Source organism: Coregonus lavaretus, assembly GCF_964263955.1.
Source record: "Coregonus lavaretus genome assembly, chromosome: 29".
Lineage (NCBI taxonomy): Eukaryota > Metazoa > Chordata > Actinopteri > Salmoniformes > Salmonidae > Coregonus > Coregonus lavaretus.
In genome coordinates, this window is record NC_140016.1 from 3,597,768 (window position 1) to 3,615,057 (window position 17,290).

At 42.7% G+C, this 17,290-nt stretch overlaps 2 protein-coding genes across 2 annotated transcripts; both read left to right on the forward strand.

The window, feature by feature from the left end:
- Positions 1–61: 61 nt before the first annotated feature.
- On the forward strand, positions 62–2,385 carry LOC311104646 (polyadenylate-binding protein-interacting protein 2-like). Its single transcript, XM_084146499.1, has 4 exons — positions 62–147; positions 434–576; positions 759–935; positions 1,555–2,385. The coding sequence occupies exons 2-4, from the start codon at positions 439–441 to the stop codon at positions 1,609–1,611; spliced, it is 372 nt and encodes a 123-aa protein (XP_084002625.1). The 5' UTR covers positions 62–147; positions 434–438; the 3' UTR covers positions 1,612–2,385.
- A 574-nt stretch (positions 2,386–2,959) lies between these two features.
- Positions 2,960–16,687, forward strand: LOC311104979 (uncharacterized protein). The gene is made up of 14 exons (XM_084146966.1): positions 2,960–3,005; positions 3,527–4,523; positions 4,743–4,804; positions 4,975–5,013; positions 5,095–5,171; positions 8,977–9,035; positions 9,136–9,252; positions 11,141–11,266; positions 11,430–11,555; positions 11,641–11,765; positions 11,980–12,601; positions 13,127–13,844; positions 14,203–14,324; positions 16,222–16,687. The coding sequence occupies exons 2-14, from the start codon at positions 3,558–3,560 to the stop codon at positions 16,252–16,254; spliced, it is 3,192 nt and encodes a 1,063-aa protein (XP_084003092.1). The 5' UTR covers positions 2,960–3,005; positions 3,527–3,557; the 3' UTR covers positions 16,255–16,687.
- Positions 16,688–17,290: the final 603 nt, after the last annotated feature.

Genomic DNA, 17,290 nt, shown 5'->3' on the forward strand with positions numbered 1-17,290 from the left:
TGGGAGGGTCAAAGGATTCGTCCAATCGCTGACGCGCAACATGTAAACAAACAAACACTCAGCGGCCATTGTTTTTCACTGTCTCGGAAGTAAGAGTTCGAAAGAAACAAGAGTAACTGACACTTCCAGCTTTTGAACCTTCGCCTGGTAATTTGACCGTTATGAAATATATCTTAACGTTTATATGACATTGCTGTGGTCCATAAAAAAAACAGAAATGAGTGTCCCTACTTGCTGCTTTTTAGCCTTTATATCGAGTCGTTTTAACAAAGGCGGACACGTTTCTGTAGTTAACTATAATCACAGTGTAGCTATCATTTTGAACTGTAGCCGAGTCGTTTTGTGTCTTATTATTACTGTGTTCTGAAATATTGTCGTATTCCTGTTGGTCTGTTTTTGCAGATATAGCTAACTTACCTCGTCTTTGTTACAGACAAAATGAAAGACCCAAGTCGCGTCAACAACAACCCAAGCCTCAACAACAGCGAATTTATCCTACATGGACAGTTCATCAATGATGACAATCCCTTTGCTGAATACATGTGGATGGAGAACGAGGAGGAATTCAACAGACAGGTACTCTACTTATTCTGTCTATTGATTACGTACTAGATTAGGTAGCTAGTTTATTTAATATTTCATGCCTGTACCACACACAAAGAAATACCTGTTTTTGTAATAGCAATGTATCATTTCAATAATTTACAGTGTTTTGCAAAGAGTGGGTGTCTAAATTATTTTGAATGCTTTGTCCCCAGATTGAGGAGGAGCTGTGGGAGGAGGAGTTCATTGAGCAGTGTTTCCAGGAGATGTTGGCGGAAGAGGAAAATGAATGGTTCATCCCAGCCAGAGATCTCCCTCCAACCCTCGGTCAGCTGCAGGACCAACTCAACCTACTGGTCCTCTGTGACACAGGCATCGTCGACGGCCTGGCGGTAAATGTTTCAGTGGTTTTGTTTGTCCAGGTCTCATTGAAGTAAAGTCTGTGGAAAATAGACATTTTAGTTGGCCTAGTCCTAGTCTCACGTTAGCCTCGTAAATGCCAGACCGATTACCACTGCGTGTAGGGAACCATTCATGCGCAGGATCAGGTGGCTCGCCAGGCTAGTCTCGTGTGGCCATCCTTCCAAATCTTGTCTCGTCGACTCATGAAAAGCCTGTGTTTCTGAGGCTAGCCTTGTCCCAGATATGTATGTGCTATCTTGCCACCACATTTAAAGTTTTAGTAGTCGTATGTACGGGATACACAAAGGATACACCGTCCAATGAAATGCTTACTTGCAGGTTCCTTCTCAACAATGCAACAATAATAATAAATAATAAAATATAAGAATACGAACATAAAGTAAATGGCTCAGTAGAATATAATAAACATTTTAGCATACGTATAAAGTATGATTTTTGTCTTGTTTGCCATGAGGAGTTGGCAAGATAGCACAGGCTGGAACATACTTTACTAAGAGTAGGCCTAGGCCTATGATATCTCAATTTGTTTGGATTGAATCATCTCTGTAAGCTTTGATTACATTTTCCCTAATGTTTTTCTCTCTTTAGGTCAACAGCAATTTGAACCCTGAAGCACAAGAATTCGTACCAGGGTTGAAGCACTGAGACTAGTCCTCTGATGAACAAATCATCTGTCCACACTGAAGCCAGTGTAGGAAGATCTATTGGAGTTCTGTTGCACTTAATGTGTTGCCAAAGTTTTCCAGCCAGCCCTGCATGTTTAAAGTTTTGAATAATGTTGTGTATATAAATCATATGTTTGTTGTAACTCTTCTGAATGTAAAAACAGTGTAGGAGCCAGAATACTTTTTACTTTTATTTCCTATTTGAATATTGTAGTACTATGTTATGTAAGTAGTTCTAACATACCTGCCCCATCAAATAATACTTTTCTGTTCAATCAAAAGTAGTGGTTCGTCTCAAAATCACAAGATGTATTTTTCATTAGATCTTGGTTTGCATTATGAATTCAGAGAACATATTTCTTTATACAGTCTCCTTTTGTTGAAATGCAGTTTGCTATGAGATTAATATTTAATATCTTAGCCTGGTTATATAACTGGATGTTATAAGAGATAGATTACCTACTTTATAATGGATGTCTCTTATATTTGTATGTGTAATACGTTTTACTTGCTTTTCAGAGCCTGAAATGCCAGGCTTATTTTAGATTTTATTTTCATTTCTCCTCTGCTTCCTGCCATTATCTTCCAGAGCCTGGTGCTTGATATCCTACTGCCATGTAGATGTAGACTTTTTTTTTTTATACACCTAAAAGGAAAACTACTGTATAAAAACGCACCAAAAGTATTGTACAAAAATACCCCCAAATAATATTTTTTCTTAAAAGTATTTGAAAATAAATGTTGATGGACTATATATTTTGTGATTTCACAACAAAACATGGCCCCCTGATAAATTCATACTCGTGTTTTATATAGTAAACAGACCGCAAGACTTTTACGAGTGCGTTCGTAAATTCTCTCTGGCTATATACTCCGATTTCAGAGTACTCTCGTCTGAGAGAGGCAGAATAACTGATGAATTTACGAACGCTCAACACCGATTGAATATGGCAGGTGTCAGTAAACGTTTGCAACGTCAGTAAAAAAGCGTAATTAAATTGTTGCCAGCAGCACAGTTACAGTCACCGACGCTCTGAATAACATGAAAACAGCTCTCCTAGGCCGAGTAAAATGGTCAGAGTGAGGTGTTCTCTCATTTGTGTCTGGAAGTAGCTAGCTAGCAAGCTAGCCAACGTTTGCCAGATAGCTTGGGTGCTTGACTGCCGTTGTGAAGCCAGAGGGTCCAGTGTGAACGCTCTGAATTTACGTCCGGCCAGAGGATACTCTGGCACTCCAGATTGAATTTACGAACACACCCTACACATATATATATAATTATAAATAAAAAAAATGGGGGGGGGGTCGTTTACCTTTTACTTCCGGTTCCGGTTTAGATGCCTGGGAAGCTAGCTAGCTACTTCGATACAGGTTTCGGTAAGATACTTAACGAATATACGTATATGCCGATATTTATATCTATTCACAAATGATCTTTCCAAAAAAAATGCTAGTTGTCGAGCTAACGTGAGAGGAAGTTAGCTAGCTGACTTGAACGTTAGCTTTGTTAGCTCAGCTAGTGTCCGTTTCGTTTCAAGTAAATGTAACATTATGCTTTTAAGAGCTTTTTGGTATTTAGATGGCCCTTCCAATATGCATCTAGCTATCTATGTAATTGTTATCACTTGCATGAGCAACCCTTTCAGGCCCATGGTTAGGCGCCTTCCCAGAGCTAACTAACGTTCAGCCAGTATTAGCCAGTTAACGTTAGTTATCTAACTAACGTCATCTATATGACGGTTCCGGCTAGGCCTGTCGGTTATCGCCAGCATGTCACACCTACAATGAATCAGTAACAGTCAAGATAGGCCCCGACGCCCGGTTTCCTAGTATTGAATCCATATTCCCTAGATTGCTTCTTTGACCCCTCATCTCTTCACTGGCAACTTTCTCAACAGAGATTCGATAAGTTTACCTTCCAGTTCCAGCATGTCTCACAACTACTCCTACAGACGACCACTACCAGCTAAAGATCTAAGAGCCAGCTCTTTCGACTCTCCAGATCACCTGCGCCCTGGAGACCACAGTCATAATGTTAACAGATCGTCCCAGGAGCCACCATCTCATTCCACAATACCATCCTACCCTTCCTCGTCATCCAGAGCCCCCGCTGCCACCGAGTCCCCTTACTCCTCCTCACTAAGCCGGTCAGACCCTTACTCTTCCTCACGAAGCAGGTCAGACCAAACTCTGACCCTCCTGAGCAGCTGTGGGCTCGAGCCCAAAGACTTGTCTCTACTAGCCGAGATGCCTGAGGATGTCATCACCGTGGAGAACCTACCACGTCTGCTCCAGGAGATCAAGAAGAACAGGTCGACACAGCAGCCTCCACATCCAGCTATGATCTCTTACCCCCCTGCCAAATCTCGTCCCCCCCCTGCTACCCTGCCTCCAGGCCGTTTGTGGGAGCAGGGTGACTGGAGTCATTCTCAGCCATTAGACTACCCGTTGGACCCCCACCCCTCTCTTCCCCCATCCCAACTTCTTCCAACAGAACAGGCTGAGCCCTGGAAACTAGATTGGCATGGCAACCCGATGCAGTACACATGCTCTCGCGTGGAACCTGTCCCTGTCCGAGTTGTGGACTACCACTATGGTAAAGAAACTCCCAGAAGTTACGAAACTCCTAGGTCCACTTACAGCACGGCCCAAGGAGGAAGCAACAACAGCCGGAAACCCCCCAACTTGTCCCAACCAGAAGTAGATTACAGGTACTCATCTGCTACAACTACAGACTACAGACCACGCCCAGACCAAGATGGCCCAGTTGTCACAAAGATGGCCACCTCTGGCAACACTCCCACCAAGAAGGCTGCTCTTGACTTTCACGGAGAAATCCCCCAAACGTTTCCTTATTCGTGCTCTCTCTGTGATATTACCGTGCTCTCTGAAAAGGTAAGTAGCTTACTTCCTCTTATTTCTGTTGAATCTGCATTATCTGGGTCTCAGGTAGGTTCATGTGTGTGAAAGGGTCCAAAGTGTATCAATCTGAAGCCTATTTGTGCCACTAATAATATACAGTTAATGCATAGGCTATGTGTTCTAACATACGTAGCAGTATCTTAAATATGAACAACTAGTCAAAATAACATGTTTTATTTGCTTTTTTTGCAGTACTGGTTTGCACACGCCAATGGAACTCAACATGCAGACGGACAGCTCACACTTCTTCGAATGTGAGTAATCACATACTCAAGTTGTTTTTCCAGTTCTCTACTCACTAGCATGACATTTTAAACTCATTCTGTCAGTATTGATATTGTAATAGGCCTAGTTTCAATGGATTAAGTTCCTAAATTGTCCAGCTTTTTATCATTCCATCTCTTCTCCCTGTGCCTACGTTTAGGTATCCTGAGTGGGATTGCCGGATGCAGACCGCCAGAAAGTGAGTGCATATCTCTCTGTGTGTATGTGCTTAGTATTAATGAAGAATAGATCCTAACTACAGGCCTTTTAATCCCTTCAGTGGTGATGACCACACAGAGAGACCGAGAGTTGAAGAGAAGACTGGTGGACCTTCCCATAAATCGATTAACTACTTGGGTAAACTCACTGCATTAGCGTGCCTATACAGGGAAAGTATTCAGACCCCTTGACTTTTTCCACATGTTGTTACGTTACAGCCTTATTCTAAAATTGATTAAATTGTTTCCCCCTCCCCCCTCATCAATCTACACCACAATACCCCATAATGACAAAGTAAAAACTTTTTTTTTTATTTGTGCAAATTAATAAAACTATTTTTTATTACATTGACATAAGTATTCAGACCCTTCACTCAGTACTTTGTTTAAGCACCTTTGGCAGCGATTACAGCCTCAAGTCTTCTTGGGTATGACGCTACAAGCTTGGCACACCTGTATTTGGGGAGTTTCTCCCATTCTTCTCTGCAGATCCTCTCAATCTCTGTCAGGTTGGATGGGGAGCGTCGCTGCACAGCTATTTTCAGGTCTCTCCAGAGATGTTCAATCAGGTTCAAGTCCGGGCTCTGGCTGGGCCATTCAAGGACATTCAGAGACCTGTCCCGAAGCCACTCCTGCATTGTCCTGGCTGTGTGCTTAGGGTCGTTGTCCTGTTGGAAGGTGAACCTTCGCCCCAGTCTGAGGTCCTGAGTGCTCTGGAGCAGGTTTTCTCTGTAATTTGGTCCGGTCATCTTCCCCTCGATCCTGACTAGTCTCCCAGTCCCTGCCTCTGAAAAACATCCCCACAGCATGATGCTACCACCACCATGCTTCACCGTAGGGATGGTGCCAGGTTTCCTCCAGATGTGACGCTTGGCATTCATGCCAAAGAGTTCAATCTTGGTTTCATCAGACCAGAGAATCTTGTTTCTCATGGTCCGAGAGTCCTTTAGGTGCCTTTTGGCTAACTCCAAGCGGGCTGTCGTGCCTTTTACTGAGGAGTGGCTTCGGTCTGGCTACTCAACCATAAAGGCCTGATTGGCAGGTAGCTTAGTGGTTAAGAGCGTTGTGCCAGTAACCGAAAGATCGCTGGTTCTAATCCCCGAGCCGCCTAGATGAAAAATCTGTCGATGTGCCCTTGAGCAAGGCACTTAACCCTAATTGCTCCTGTAAGTCGTCTGCTAAATGACTTAAATGTAAAATTGGTGGAGTGCTGCAGAGATGGTTGTCCTTCTGGAAGGTTCTCCCATCTCCACAGAGGAACTCTGGAGCTCTGTCAGAGTGACCATCGGGTTCTTGGTCACCTCCCTGAACAAGGCCCTTCTCCCCCGAATGCTCCGTTTGGCCGGGTGGCCAGCTCTAGGAAGAGTCTTGGTGGTTCCAAACTTCTTCCATTTAAGAATGATGGAGGCCACTGTGTTCTTAGGGAACTTCAATACTGCAGAAGGTTTTTGGTACTTTGGTACCCTTTCCCCAGATCTGTGCCTCGACACAATCCTGTCTTGGTGCTCTACGGACAATTCCTTCGACCTCATGGCTTGGTTTTTGCTCTGACATGCACTGTCAACTGTGGGATCTTATATAGACAGGTGTGTGCCTTCCCAAATCATGTCCAATCAATTGAATTTACCACAGGTGGACTCCAATCAAGTTGTAGAGACATCAAGGATGATCAATAGAAACAGGATGCACCTGAGCTCAATTTAGTCTCATAGCAAAGGGTCTGAATACTTTTGTAAATAAGGTATTTCTGTTTTTTATTTTTAATACATTTGCAAACATTTCTTAACCTGTTTTCGCTTTGTCATTATGGGGTACTGTGTGTAGTTTGATGAGGACATTTATTTTATTTAATCAATTTTAGAATAAGGCTGTAACGTAACAAAATGTGGAAAAAGGGAAGGGGTCTGAATACTTTCCGCTGTACATAATACAGTGCCTTCAGAAAGGATTCATACTCCTTGACTTACTCTAAATGTTGTTGTATTACAGCCTAAATTCAAAATGGATTAAATATTTGTATCTCTCGCCCATCTACACACAATACCCTGTAATGACAAAGTGAAAACATGTTTTTTGAAATGTTAGCACATTTTTTGAAAATGAAATACAGAAATATCTAATTTACATAAGTATTCACATCCCTGAGTCAATACATGTTAGAATCACCTTTGGAAGCGATTTACAGCTGTGAGTTTTTCTGGGTAAGTCTCTTTAAGAGCTTTGCGTACCTGGATTGTACAATATTTGCACATTATTCTTGAAGAAATTATTCAATCTGTCAAGTTAGATCATTACTAGACTTCCATTTTCCAGTATTGCCATAGATTTTCAAGACGATTTAAGTCAAAACTGTAACTAGGCCACTCAGGAACATTCAATGTCATCTTGGTAAGCAACTTGGTAAGTGTATATTTGGTAAGTGTACCTCTGTTACTGTTTTAAAGTCACCATTGGCCTCATGTTGAAATCCCTGAGCGGTTTCTTTCCTCTCCAACTGAGTTAGGAGAGACGCCTGTATCTTTGTAGTAACTGGGTGTATTGATACATCATCTAAAGTGTAATTAATAACTTCACCATGCTCAAAGGGATATTCAATGTCTGCTTTTTTTTTTAATTTTCACCCATCTGCCAATAGGTGCCCTTCTTTGCGAGGCGTTGGAAAACCTCCCTGGTCTTTGTGGTTGAATCTGTGCTTGAAATTCACTACTCAATTGAGGGACCTTACAGATAATTGTATGCATGTTAACCACTATTATTGAACACAGAATGAGTCTATGCAACCTATGTGACTTGTTAAGCACATTTTTACTCCTTAACTTATTTAGCCTTGCCACAACAAAAGGGGTGGAATACTTATAATTAACATAATTCCACTTTGACATTATGGGGTATAGAGTACCACAGTAGAAGTCATAATACCCATAAAACCTAGCGGTCAAACAAGGATATGGTTCCAATCCACCATTCATTTTTCACATAGAGAATTTTTAGAAACACTTAAAATAAGGGCTGCGTTTCGTGTAGGCGTAACCCTGGCGTGACGTTTTGGTAACCGTGTAAATCCCTCTCGGACAAGGTGAGTTTTATCAATATATTCGCCTGTATTTACTCTTCAAAAATGAAATGCTAATGTGGCTATCATAAAGAGCTACAAATGCCATGATCTGGATGAGACTGCCGAATCGAGGAAAAGGTAAGAATCTCTGGATTAACTATCTAATGTTAGCTATATGTAGTAATTAATAAATTGGCTAAATCTCTTTAAATTGACAATTCTGTGAACTGTCTTGTGCAAGTTTTTAATTAACACAATACCTGTTAGCAAAGGTGTCAGCTAGAGATGATGTGCAGGGATTTTTAGTCTTGCATTATGTCTACGTTGAAGCTAATTAGCGTTTTCGAATCTGAGAGTAAATGAATCCGCATATATTTGTAAGTCACCTTGTCCGAGAGAGATTTACATGGTTATCATAACATCACGCCAGGGTAAGCCTACATGAAACACAGCCCTTATTTTAAGTGTTTCTAAAATCCCCTATGGGAAAAATGTATGGTGGAAAAACGATTGGAACCATTTCCCTGTTTGACCGCTAGGTTTTATGGGTATTATGACACCTTCCCTGTGGGGCTGTAATGTGTGCAGGCCAGTGACGAAATCTCAGTTGAATCCATTTTAAATTCAGGCTGTAACACAACAAAATGTGGAAAAAGTCAAGGGGTGTGAATACTTTCTGATGCCATTTAGCAGACGCTTTTATCAAGCATACATTTTCTTATTTTGAATTGAACCCACAACTCTGGCGTTAGTTAGCGCCATTCTCTACTAACTAAGCCACACGACCATTTGTTGCGAGTGTGTCCGATTGTAATTATTTATTATTATTATAACATGTGGCCATAACATATTAACGTGCAAGTAACTTACCTTTTATATTGTCCTGTAGATAAACCGACAAGTAGCAGCTCTAGAAAAAGCATCGACTCTAAGACTAATGTTACAAAGGTATTGTTTTTCTTTCTTCTTGCTCTTCTGATGAATTACTGTTATTAGTTTTCACCTTTTTTAGTTTCACATTGTCCGTTTACTTACCTCTATGCTCCAGGGGAGTGGCAAAGTGGTTTGTGCCAAATTTACCGCCCAGTGTCTCAACGAAGATGGTTTGAAGGACCTGATTAAACCGTTTGGGGAAGTTGTGAAAATCATCATGTTCCCTGCTTTGGTAAGAGGACTAGTTGTCTGTTTGTCATGTATCTATTCAAAGACCTAATACAGTAGTCCGATGAAAAAGTTTGGGCACCCCTGACAATTTCCATGATTTCCATTTATAAATAATTGGGTGTTTGGATCAGCAATTTCATTTTGATCTATCAAATAACTGATGGACACAGTAATATTTCAGTAGTGAAATGAGGTTTATTGGATTAACAGAAAATGTGCAATATGCATCAAAACGAAATTAGACAGGTGCATAAATTTGGGCACCCCAACAGAAAAATCACATCAATATTTAGTAGAGCCTCCTTTTGCTAAAATAACAGCCTCTAGACGCTTCCTATAGCCTCTAATGAGTGTTTGGATTCTGGATGAAGGTATTTTGGACCATTCCTCCTTACAAAACATCTCCACTTCAGTTAGGTTTGATGGTTACCGAGCATGGACAGCCCGCTTCAAATCATCCCACAGATTCTCAATGATATTCAGGTCTGGGGACTGGGATGGCCATTCCAGAACATTGTACTTGTTCCTCTGCACAAATGCCTGGGTAGATTTTGAGCAGTGTTCTGGGTCGTTGTCTTGTTGAAATATCCAGCCCCGGCGTAACTTCAACTTTGTGACTGATTCTTCAACATTACTCCCAAGAATCTGCTGATATTGAGTGGAATCCATGCGACCCTCAACTTTAACAAGATTCCCAGTACCGGCACTGGCCACACAGCATGATGGAACCCCCACCAAATTTTACTGTGGGTAGCAAGTGTTTTTCTTGGAACGCTGTGTTCTTTTGCCGCCATGCATAACGCCCCTTGTTATGACCAAAACTCAATCTTTGTTTCATCAGTCCACAGCACCTTATTCCAAAATGAAGCTGGCTTGTCCAAATGTGCGTTTGCATACCTCAAGCGACTCTGTTTGTGGCGTGTGTGCAGAAAAGGCTTCTTCCGCATCACTCTCCTGTACAGCTTCTCCTTGTGCAAAGTGCGCTGAATTGTTGAACGATGCACAGTGACACCATCTGCAGCAAGATGATGTTGTAGGTCTTTGGAGGTGGTCTGTGGGCTGTTTTTGACCGTTCTCACCATCCTTCGCCTTTGCCTCTCCGATATTTGACTTGGCCTGCCACTTCTGGCCTTAACAAGAACTGTGCCTGTGGTCTTCCATTTCTTCACTATGTTCCTCACAGTGGACACTGACAGCTTACATCTCTGCGATAGCTTTTTGTAGCCTTCCCCTAAACCATAATGTTGAACAATCTTTGTTTTCAGGTCATTTGAGAGTTGTTTTGAGGCCCCCCATGTTGCCACTCTTCAGAGGAGAGTCAAAGAGAACAACAACTTGCAATTGGCCACCTTAAATACTTTTTCTCATGATTGGATGCACTTGTCTATGAAGTTCAAGGCTTAATGAGCTCACCAAACCAATTGTGTGTTCCAATTAATCAGTGCTAAGTAGTTACAGGTATTCAAATCAACAGAATGACAAGGGTGCCCAAATTTCTGCATAGCCTCTTTTTTTCACATCTGATTTAATTTCATACAACTTAATATTGCTTCACTAAAAATCTTTGTCTGGACAATACCTCAGTACTCAGCTTTTATTAGAAAATGAATGGCATGCCACTGTGATCATTTTCTGTGATGACAGAGTAAATTGTTATGCAGCCTCAGAGGGGTGCCCAAACTTTTTCATACGACTGTATCTGTGTTTTCAATTCATATGAAATGGGTAAGAAGTCTTGCATTGACTGAATTATAATTTTAAAAAATCTTATAGTAATGTTCTAATCATAGAAATAGAACCTCCACCCATTATGACCTCATTGACTTGGAATAGGGATTTCCATTCTAGTAATAATGTTTTGATGGTTCTTGTAAACACTGCATCTTCAGGCGTTTGTGGAGATGGGCTCAACTAAGCAGGCCGATGATATTGTGACGTACTACCTCAGTAGCCCAGTGATGGTGAAAGGAGGACAAGTCACCTTCTCTGTCTCTTCAACATTTAATTTCCTGCAGGTACATTTTACAAGATTAATTAATTGACACAATTTTTGTTACATTTGGTTAAAGGGGTAATTGAGGATACGATTTTCCCTAAAACAACCACACACACACACACACACACACACACACAGAGTATTATTCAATGAGTTGAATAAATACATTTATGTCTGTATAGAGTTCCCGGGTGTTGAGCTTTTCCCCTGTGCCTCCTGGTAAAGAGTCTGCCGCATGGAAGAGAGCGTTGCTGGCCGTAGCTAAAGGATTTGGACCTGTGGAGCACTCTCTATTCTTACCTACGCAGGTATTAAACAGCATTTTGCTTTCAACTGTTTTGGTCTGCGTTATAGTATACTATAATTTGCTTACAGTGTGTTCTGTCCTCGTAGGCATTTGTGGAAATGACAAATGCACTGGATGCACAGAATCTGGTTGGACACCATGCGTCCAAATACCTGAAAATAGATGGGATGCATATTAAAGTGGCCTTCTCATCAGAGTATAATACACTTCGGTAAGTTGATGCGTTCCCGTTGTGCTATTACCTTTTGTTTTGCATGCAAACATGCATTGATTAGGGCTTCTGAGTTCAGACTGTCAGACACTGTAGATGTCACTGTTATAACCACTGTATTAAAAGGGAAACAGTTAATTTAGACTCTGTAAAAGCCAGAAAACATGGGAATAAAAGTGTTGTCTGTGAACTGTCTTTCCATCCCATCATGCAGGACCATGTCTGAGAGGAAGTCTTCGGACAGGAAGTCTTCAGACCGGAGCAGGAAGTCTTCAGACAGATGTAAGAGGAAGAGAACCCCGAGCCCCAAAAGGTGGTCCCTCAGCCCCAGGAGAGATTCCCCAAACTACTCAAAGAGGAGGAAGAGGAGGAGGAAGAGGATGAGGAGGAGGATGAGGAGTAGAGAGAGGAAAAGCAACTGTCTTAAAGATGGAGTGAAATCAAACGATGGGGGTAAAAGCAGGCCAAGGTCCCCCAGAAAACAGAGCTCCAGCCGGTCCTCCAGAAGCCCTCGCTCCCATACTAAAGAGAGGGTCTCCAGTGAGAAGACCCCAGGTTCTTGTAAAACAGACCCCAAGAAGGACAAGGTATCTCCCACTTCCACATCCACTCGCTCACAACCTCCCACCAAGGATAAGACCCCATCCCAGTCCTCCAATGTGATGGAGAAGTCCGAAGAGGCTGTCGACAAGACTGACCAGAGCAAGCAAGAAACTGAGACCCAGGACAGCCAGGAGAATGGAGCCATGGAGGGGGTGGAGGTGATTGGAGAGGACGGCGACATGGAGGGGGTGGCAGTGTATGGGGAGGAGAACTCTGACATGGGAGAAGAGGGAGAGGAAGAGGAGGAAGAGGAGGAGGAAGAGGGAGAGGGGGAAGAGGAGGGAGAGGAGGAAGAGGAGGAAGAGGAGGTAGGGGAGGGAGAGGAGGAGGAGGAAGAGGGAGGGGAGGTAGGGGAGGAAGAGGTAGGGGAGGAAGAGGAGGAAGGGGTAGGGGAGGAAGAGGAGGAAGGGGTAGGGGAGGAGGAGGAAGAGGGAGAGGAGGGAGGGGCGGTAGGGGAGGAAGAGGTAGGGGCGGTAGGGAATGAAGAGGTAGGGGAGGAAGAGGAGGAAGGGGTAGGGGAGGAAGAGGAGGAAGAGGTAGGGGAGGAGGAGGAAGAGGGAGAGGAGGAAGAGGTAGGGGCGGTAGGGGAGGAAGAGGTAGGGGCGGTAGGGGAGGAAGAGGGAGGGGAGGTAGAGGAGGAAGATGGAGAGGAGGTAGGGGAGGAAGAGGTAGGGGCGGTAGGGGAGGAAGAGGGAGGGGCGGTAGGGGAGGAAGAGGGAGGGGAGGTAGGGGAGGAAGAGGTAGGGGAGGAAGAGGTAGGGGAGGAGGAAGAGGGAGGGGAGGAAGAGGGAGAGGAGGTAGGGGAGGAAGCGGTAGGGGAGACATGGGGAGAGAAACAGCAGGAGAGTGCTGAGGACTTGATCCAAGAGCTCTCAGCTACTCGGTCAGAACAGGGGAAAGAGCTTTCAGCTACCGGGTCAGAACAGTTCTTTAAGACTAAAGAGAAGGACGAGAAGACTAAAGAGAAGGACGAGAAGACTAAAGAGAAGGACGAGAAGACTAAAGAGAAGGACGAGAAGACTAAAGAGAAGGACGAGAAGACTAAAGAGAAGGACGAGAAGACTAAAGAGAAGGACGAGAAGACTAAAGAGAAGGACGAGAAGACTAAAGAGAAGGACGAGAAGACTAAAGAGAAGGACGAGAAGACTAAAGAGAAGGACGAGAAGACTAAAGAGAAGGACGAGAAGACTAAAGAGAAGACGGCACGACAAGTAGACTCTGAACAGTGTAGTAAACAATCGTCTGAGCCAGCCAAACACTGTGACAAGGAGGACAGAGGAGCGTCTCCAGTGAATACTGACAAATCCTCTAACTGTGAAGTCCAAAAGGATGCCCCTGTCCCTGCTGCTGAGGAAGAGAAGCGGGCCTGTAGCACCGAGGATAATGTAGAAACCAAGATGGAGGATAATGTGGAAACAGGACCAGATTCCATGAAGACTGGCATGGAGTCATCATTCCAGCCCAACAACCCAGTGGGTAAGTGGTTTGATGTGATTTATAGCCTCACTGCACACTCATGGTAGCCTGGTCCCAAATCTGTTTGTGCTCTTGTTAACCCCGTTGCTGTCATTGGCATGACAATTCCATAAAGAGTTGGCAAGAGAATAGAATCAGACTGGCACCCAGGCTACTGTCTTGGCTCCTTTCAAGAATCATTACTAAATGACCTTTGACCTTTTTAGACTTGTCTGGTACACTTTCATCAGTGAAACAACTGTTATTTGTTTGCTTTGAAAACACTACCAAGTTGTGCAGCAATGAACCGTAGTAAGAAGCATTCTCTTTATGAAGAACAGTACTATGTTTTCTAACGTCCTATATGTGTTTGTTACAGGAAGGGAATTCATTAAACCTGTCATGGGCTACTTCTGCAACCTGTGTAAAGTCATCTATGTCACTGAGGACGAAGCAAAGAGCCAGCACTGCAGCAGCCTCTGTCACTATCAGAAGTTTATGGTAAAGCACCAGAATCCTGTTCAGTCTCATCAGTATCATCTAACTTGAGTTTTCTATGCTTCTTTACCATAGGCATAGAGACACTGCTCTTTTATATAGTCCCTATTACCAAATAATGTACAGTTGAAGTCGAAGGTTTACATACACTTAGGTTGGAGTCATTAAAACTCGTTTTGCAACCACTCCACAAATTTCTTGTTAACAAACTATAGTTTTGGCAAGTCGGTTGGGACATCTACTTTGTGCATGACACAAGTAATTTTTCCAACAATTGTTTACAGACAGATTATTTCACTTATAATTCACTGTATCACAATTCCAGTGGGTCAGAAGTGTGCATACACTAAGTTGACTGTGCCTTTAAACAGCTTGGAAAATTCCAGAAAATGATGTCATGGCTTTAGAAGCTTCTGATAGGCTAATTGACATCATTTGAGTCAATTTGAGGTGTACCTGTGGATGTATTTCAAGGCCTACCTTCAAACTCAGCTTGATATCATGGGAAAATCAAAAGAAATCAGCCAAGACCTCCACAAATTGTAGACCTCCACAAAACTGGGTCATCCTTGGGAGCAATTTCCAAACACCTGAAGGTACCACGTTCATCTGTACAAACAATAGTACGCAAGTATAAACACCATGGGACCACGCAGCCATCATACCGCTCAGGAAGGAGATGCGTTCTGTCTCCTAGAGATGAACGTACTTTGGTGCGAAAAGTGCAAATCAATCCCAGAACAACAGCAAAGGACCTTGTGAAGACACTGGAGGAAACAGGTACAAAAGTATCTATATCCACAGTAAAACGAGTCCTATATCGACATAACCTGAAAGGTCGCTCAGCAAGGAAGAAGCCACTGCTCCAAAACCGCCATAAAAAAGCCAGACTACGGTTTGCAACTGCACATGGGGACAAAGATCGTACTTTTTGAAAAAATGTCCTCTGGTCTGATGAAACAAAAATAGAACTGTTTGGCCATAATGACCATCGTTATGTTTGGAGGAAAAAGGGGGGCTTGCAAGCCGAAGAACACCATCCCAACCGTGAAGCACAGGGGTGGCAGCATCATGTCGTGGGTGTGCTTTGCTGCAGGATGGACTGGTGCACTTCACAAAATAGATGGCATCATGAGGAAGGAAAATTATGTGGATATATTGAAGCAACATCTCAAGACATCATTCAGGAAGTTAAAGCTTGGTTGCAAATGGGTCTTCCAAATGGACAATGACCCCAAGCATGCTTCCAAATTTGTGGCAAAATGGCTTAAGGACAACAAAGTCAAGGTATTGGAGTGGCCATCATAAAGCCCTGACCTCAATCCTAAAGAAAATCTGTGTCCAGAACTGAAAAAGTGTGTGCGAGCAAGGAGGCCTACAAACCTGACTCAGTTACACCAGCTCTGTCAGGAGGAATGGGCCAAAATTCACCCAATTTATTGTGGGAAGCTTGTGGAAGGCTACACGACAGGTTTGACCCAAGTTAAACAATTTAAAGACAATGCTACCAAATACTAATTGAGTGTATGTCAACTTCTGACCCACTGGGAATGTGATGAAATAAATAAAAGCTGAAATAAGTCATTCTCTCTACTATTATTCTGAAATTTCACATTCTTAAAATAAAGTGGTGATCCTAACTCACCTAAAACAGGGAATTTGTACTAGGATAAAATGTCAGGAATTGCGAAAAAACTGAGTTTAAATGTAGTTGGCTAAAGTGTATGTAAACTTCCGACTTCCAACTGTAAATCACAGGGGTGTAGGTTTGAAAAAGTATGATCATGGAGGGGAAAGAGTGGGTGTATCTATTCATTACATTATTCAACCACCATCTCTGTGCAGTTGTTTTGCAGTGTACATTACATGTTTTACCTGTATGATTTGTGTTGTCTCACAGGAATATTCAAGTAAAGACACAGCCTCCAGCTAAAAGATGTCCATCTCTGGAGGAAGTTGACAAGATGACGGTCTTTAGGCCCAATTTAACGGGGAGTGTACAAGTGCACACTTCCGGAGGAGGGTGGAGAATCAGGGTTTTGCCATATTACGCTCAGAAGAAGACCACAGGTTTACCTGCTCCACGAGGGGCTCTTTGTGAAACTCATCCTAGAACAATAAATGGGATTGCAGATTACGTTAATCTGTATTTGTTTATATGAACAAATGTACAGCACCTACCTACATATATTGTGATTTTTGTGTGTGTTTAAAATAGCTCAGATCTACTTTCTGTAACTTGATTTGTTTATCCTGTTCTTGGAATTAAAACTATTTGGTTTTTCTAGCTTGTTATTTGTTTTCAAGATGAGTTGAAATAGAACTTCATTCCCAAAAGATTGTTAATAAACATGCATTAATTATTGCATTTTTGTCATTTAACATAATTCAAGCAAGATAACATTCACCGCCTTCTATACTGAACAAAAATATAAACGCAACATGCAACAATTTGAACGATTTTACTGAGTTACAGTTCATATAAGGAAATCAGTCAATTTAAATAAATGTATTAGGCCCTAATCTATGGATTTCACATGATTGGGCAGGGGCCCACCCACTTTGGAGCCAAGCCCACCCACTGTGGACTCAGACCCAGCCAATCAGAATTAGTTTTCCCCCACAAAAGGGCTTTATTACAGACAGAAATACTCCTGTTTCATCAGCTGTCCGGGTGGCTCGTCTCAGACTATCCTGCAGGTGAAGAAGCTGGATGTCACCATGAGTAGTTAATCATGAAACATACACCCCTGCCTTTCTTCTTCCCGGAGAGTTCTTTATTCCTGTCTGCGCGATGAACTGAGAACCCAGCTGGCTGTATGGACGGGGACAGTATATCCCGAGAGAGCCATGATTCTGAGAAACAGAGTATGTTACAGTCCCTGATGTCTCTCTTGAAGGAGATCCTCGCCCTGAGCTCGTCTACTTTATTGTCCAGAGTAATATACTTGGAAGCAGTGGATGGTGTG

Coding starts and splice junctions, on each gene's coding strand:
- LOC311104646 (XM_084146499.1), top strand. CDS start 439: ATGAAAGACCCAAGTCGCGTCAACAACAACCCAAGCCTCAACAACAGC. Junction 577..758: donor AGGAGGAATTCAACAGACAG/GTACTCTACTTA, acceptor CTTTGTCCCCAG/ATTGAGGAGGAGCTGTGGGA. Junction 936..1,554: donor GCATCGTCGACGGCCTGGCG/GTAAATGTTTCA, acceptor TTCTCTCTTTAG/GTCAACAGCAATTTGAACCC.
- LOC311104979 (XM_084146966.1), top strand. CDS start 3,558: ATGTCTCACAACTACTCCTACAGACGACCACTACCAGCTAAAGATCTA. Junction 11,766..11,979: donor TCAGAGTATAATACACTTCG/GTAAGTTGATGC, acceptor CCCATCATGCAG/GACCATGTCTGAGAGGAAGT. Junction 12,602..13,126: donor CTGACATGGGAGAAGAGGGA/GAGGAAGAGGAG, acceptor GAGGAAGAGGTA/GGGGAGGAGGAAGAGGGAGG.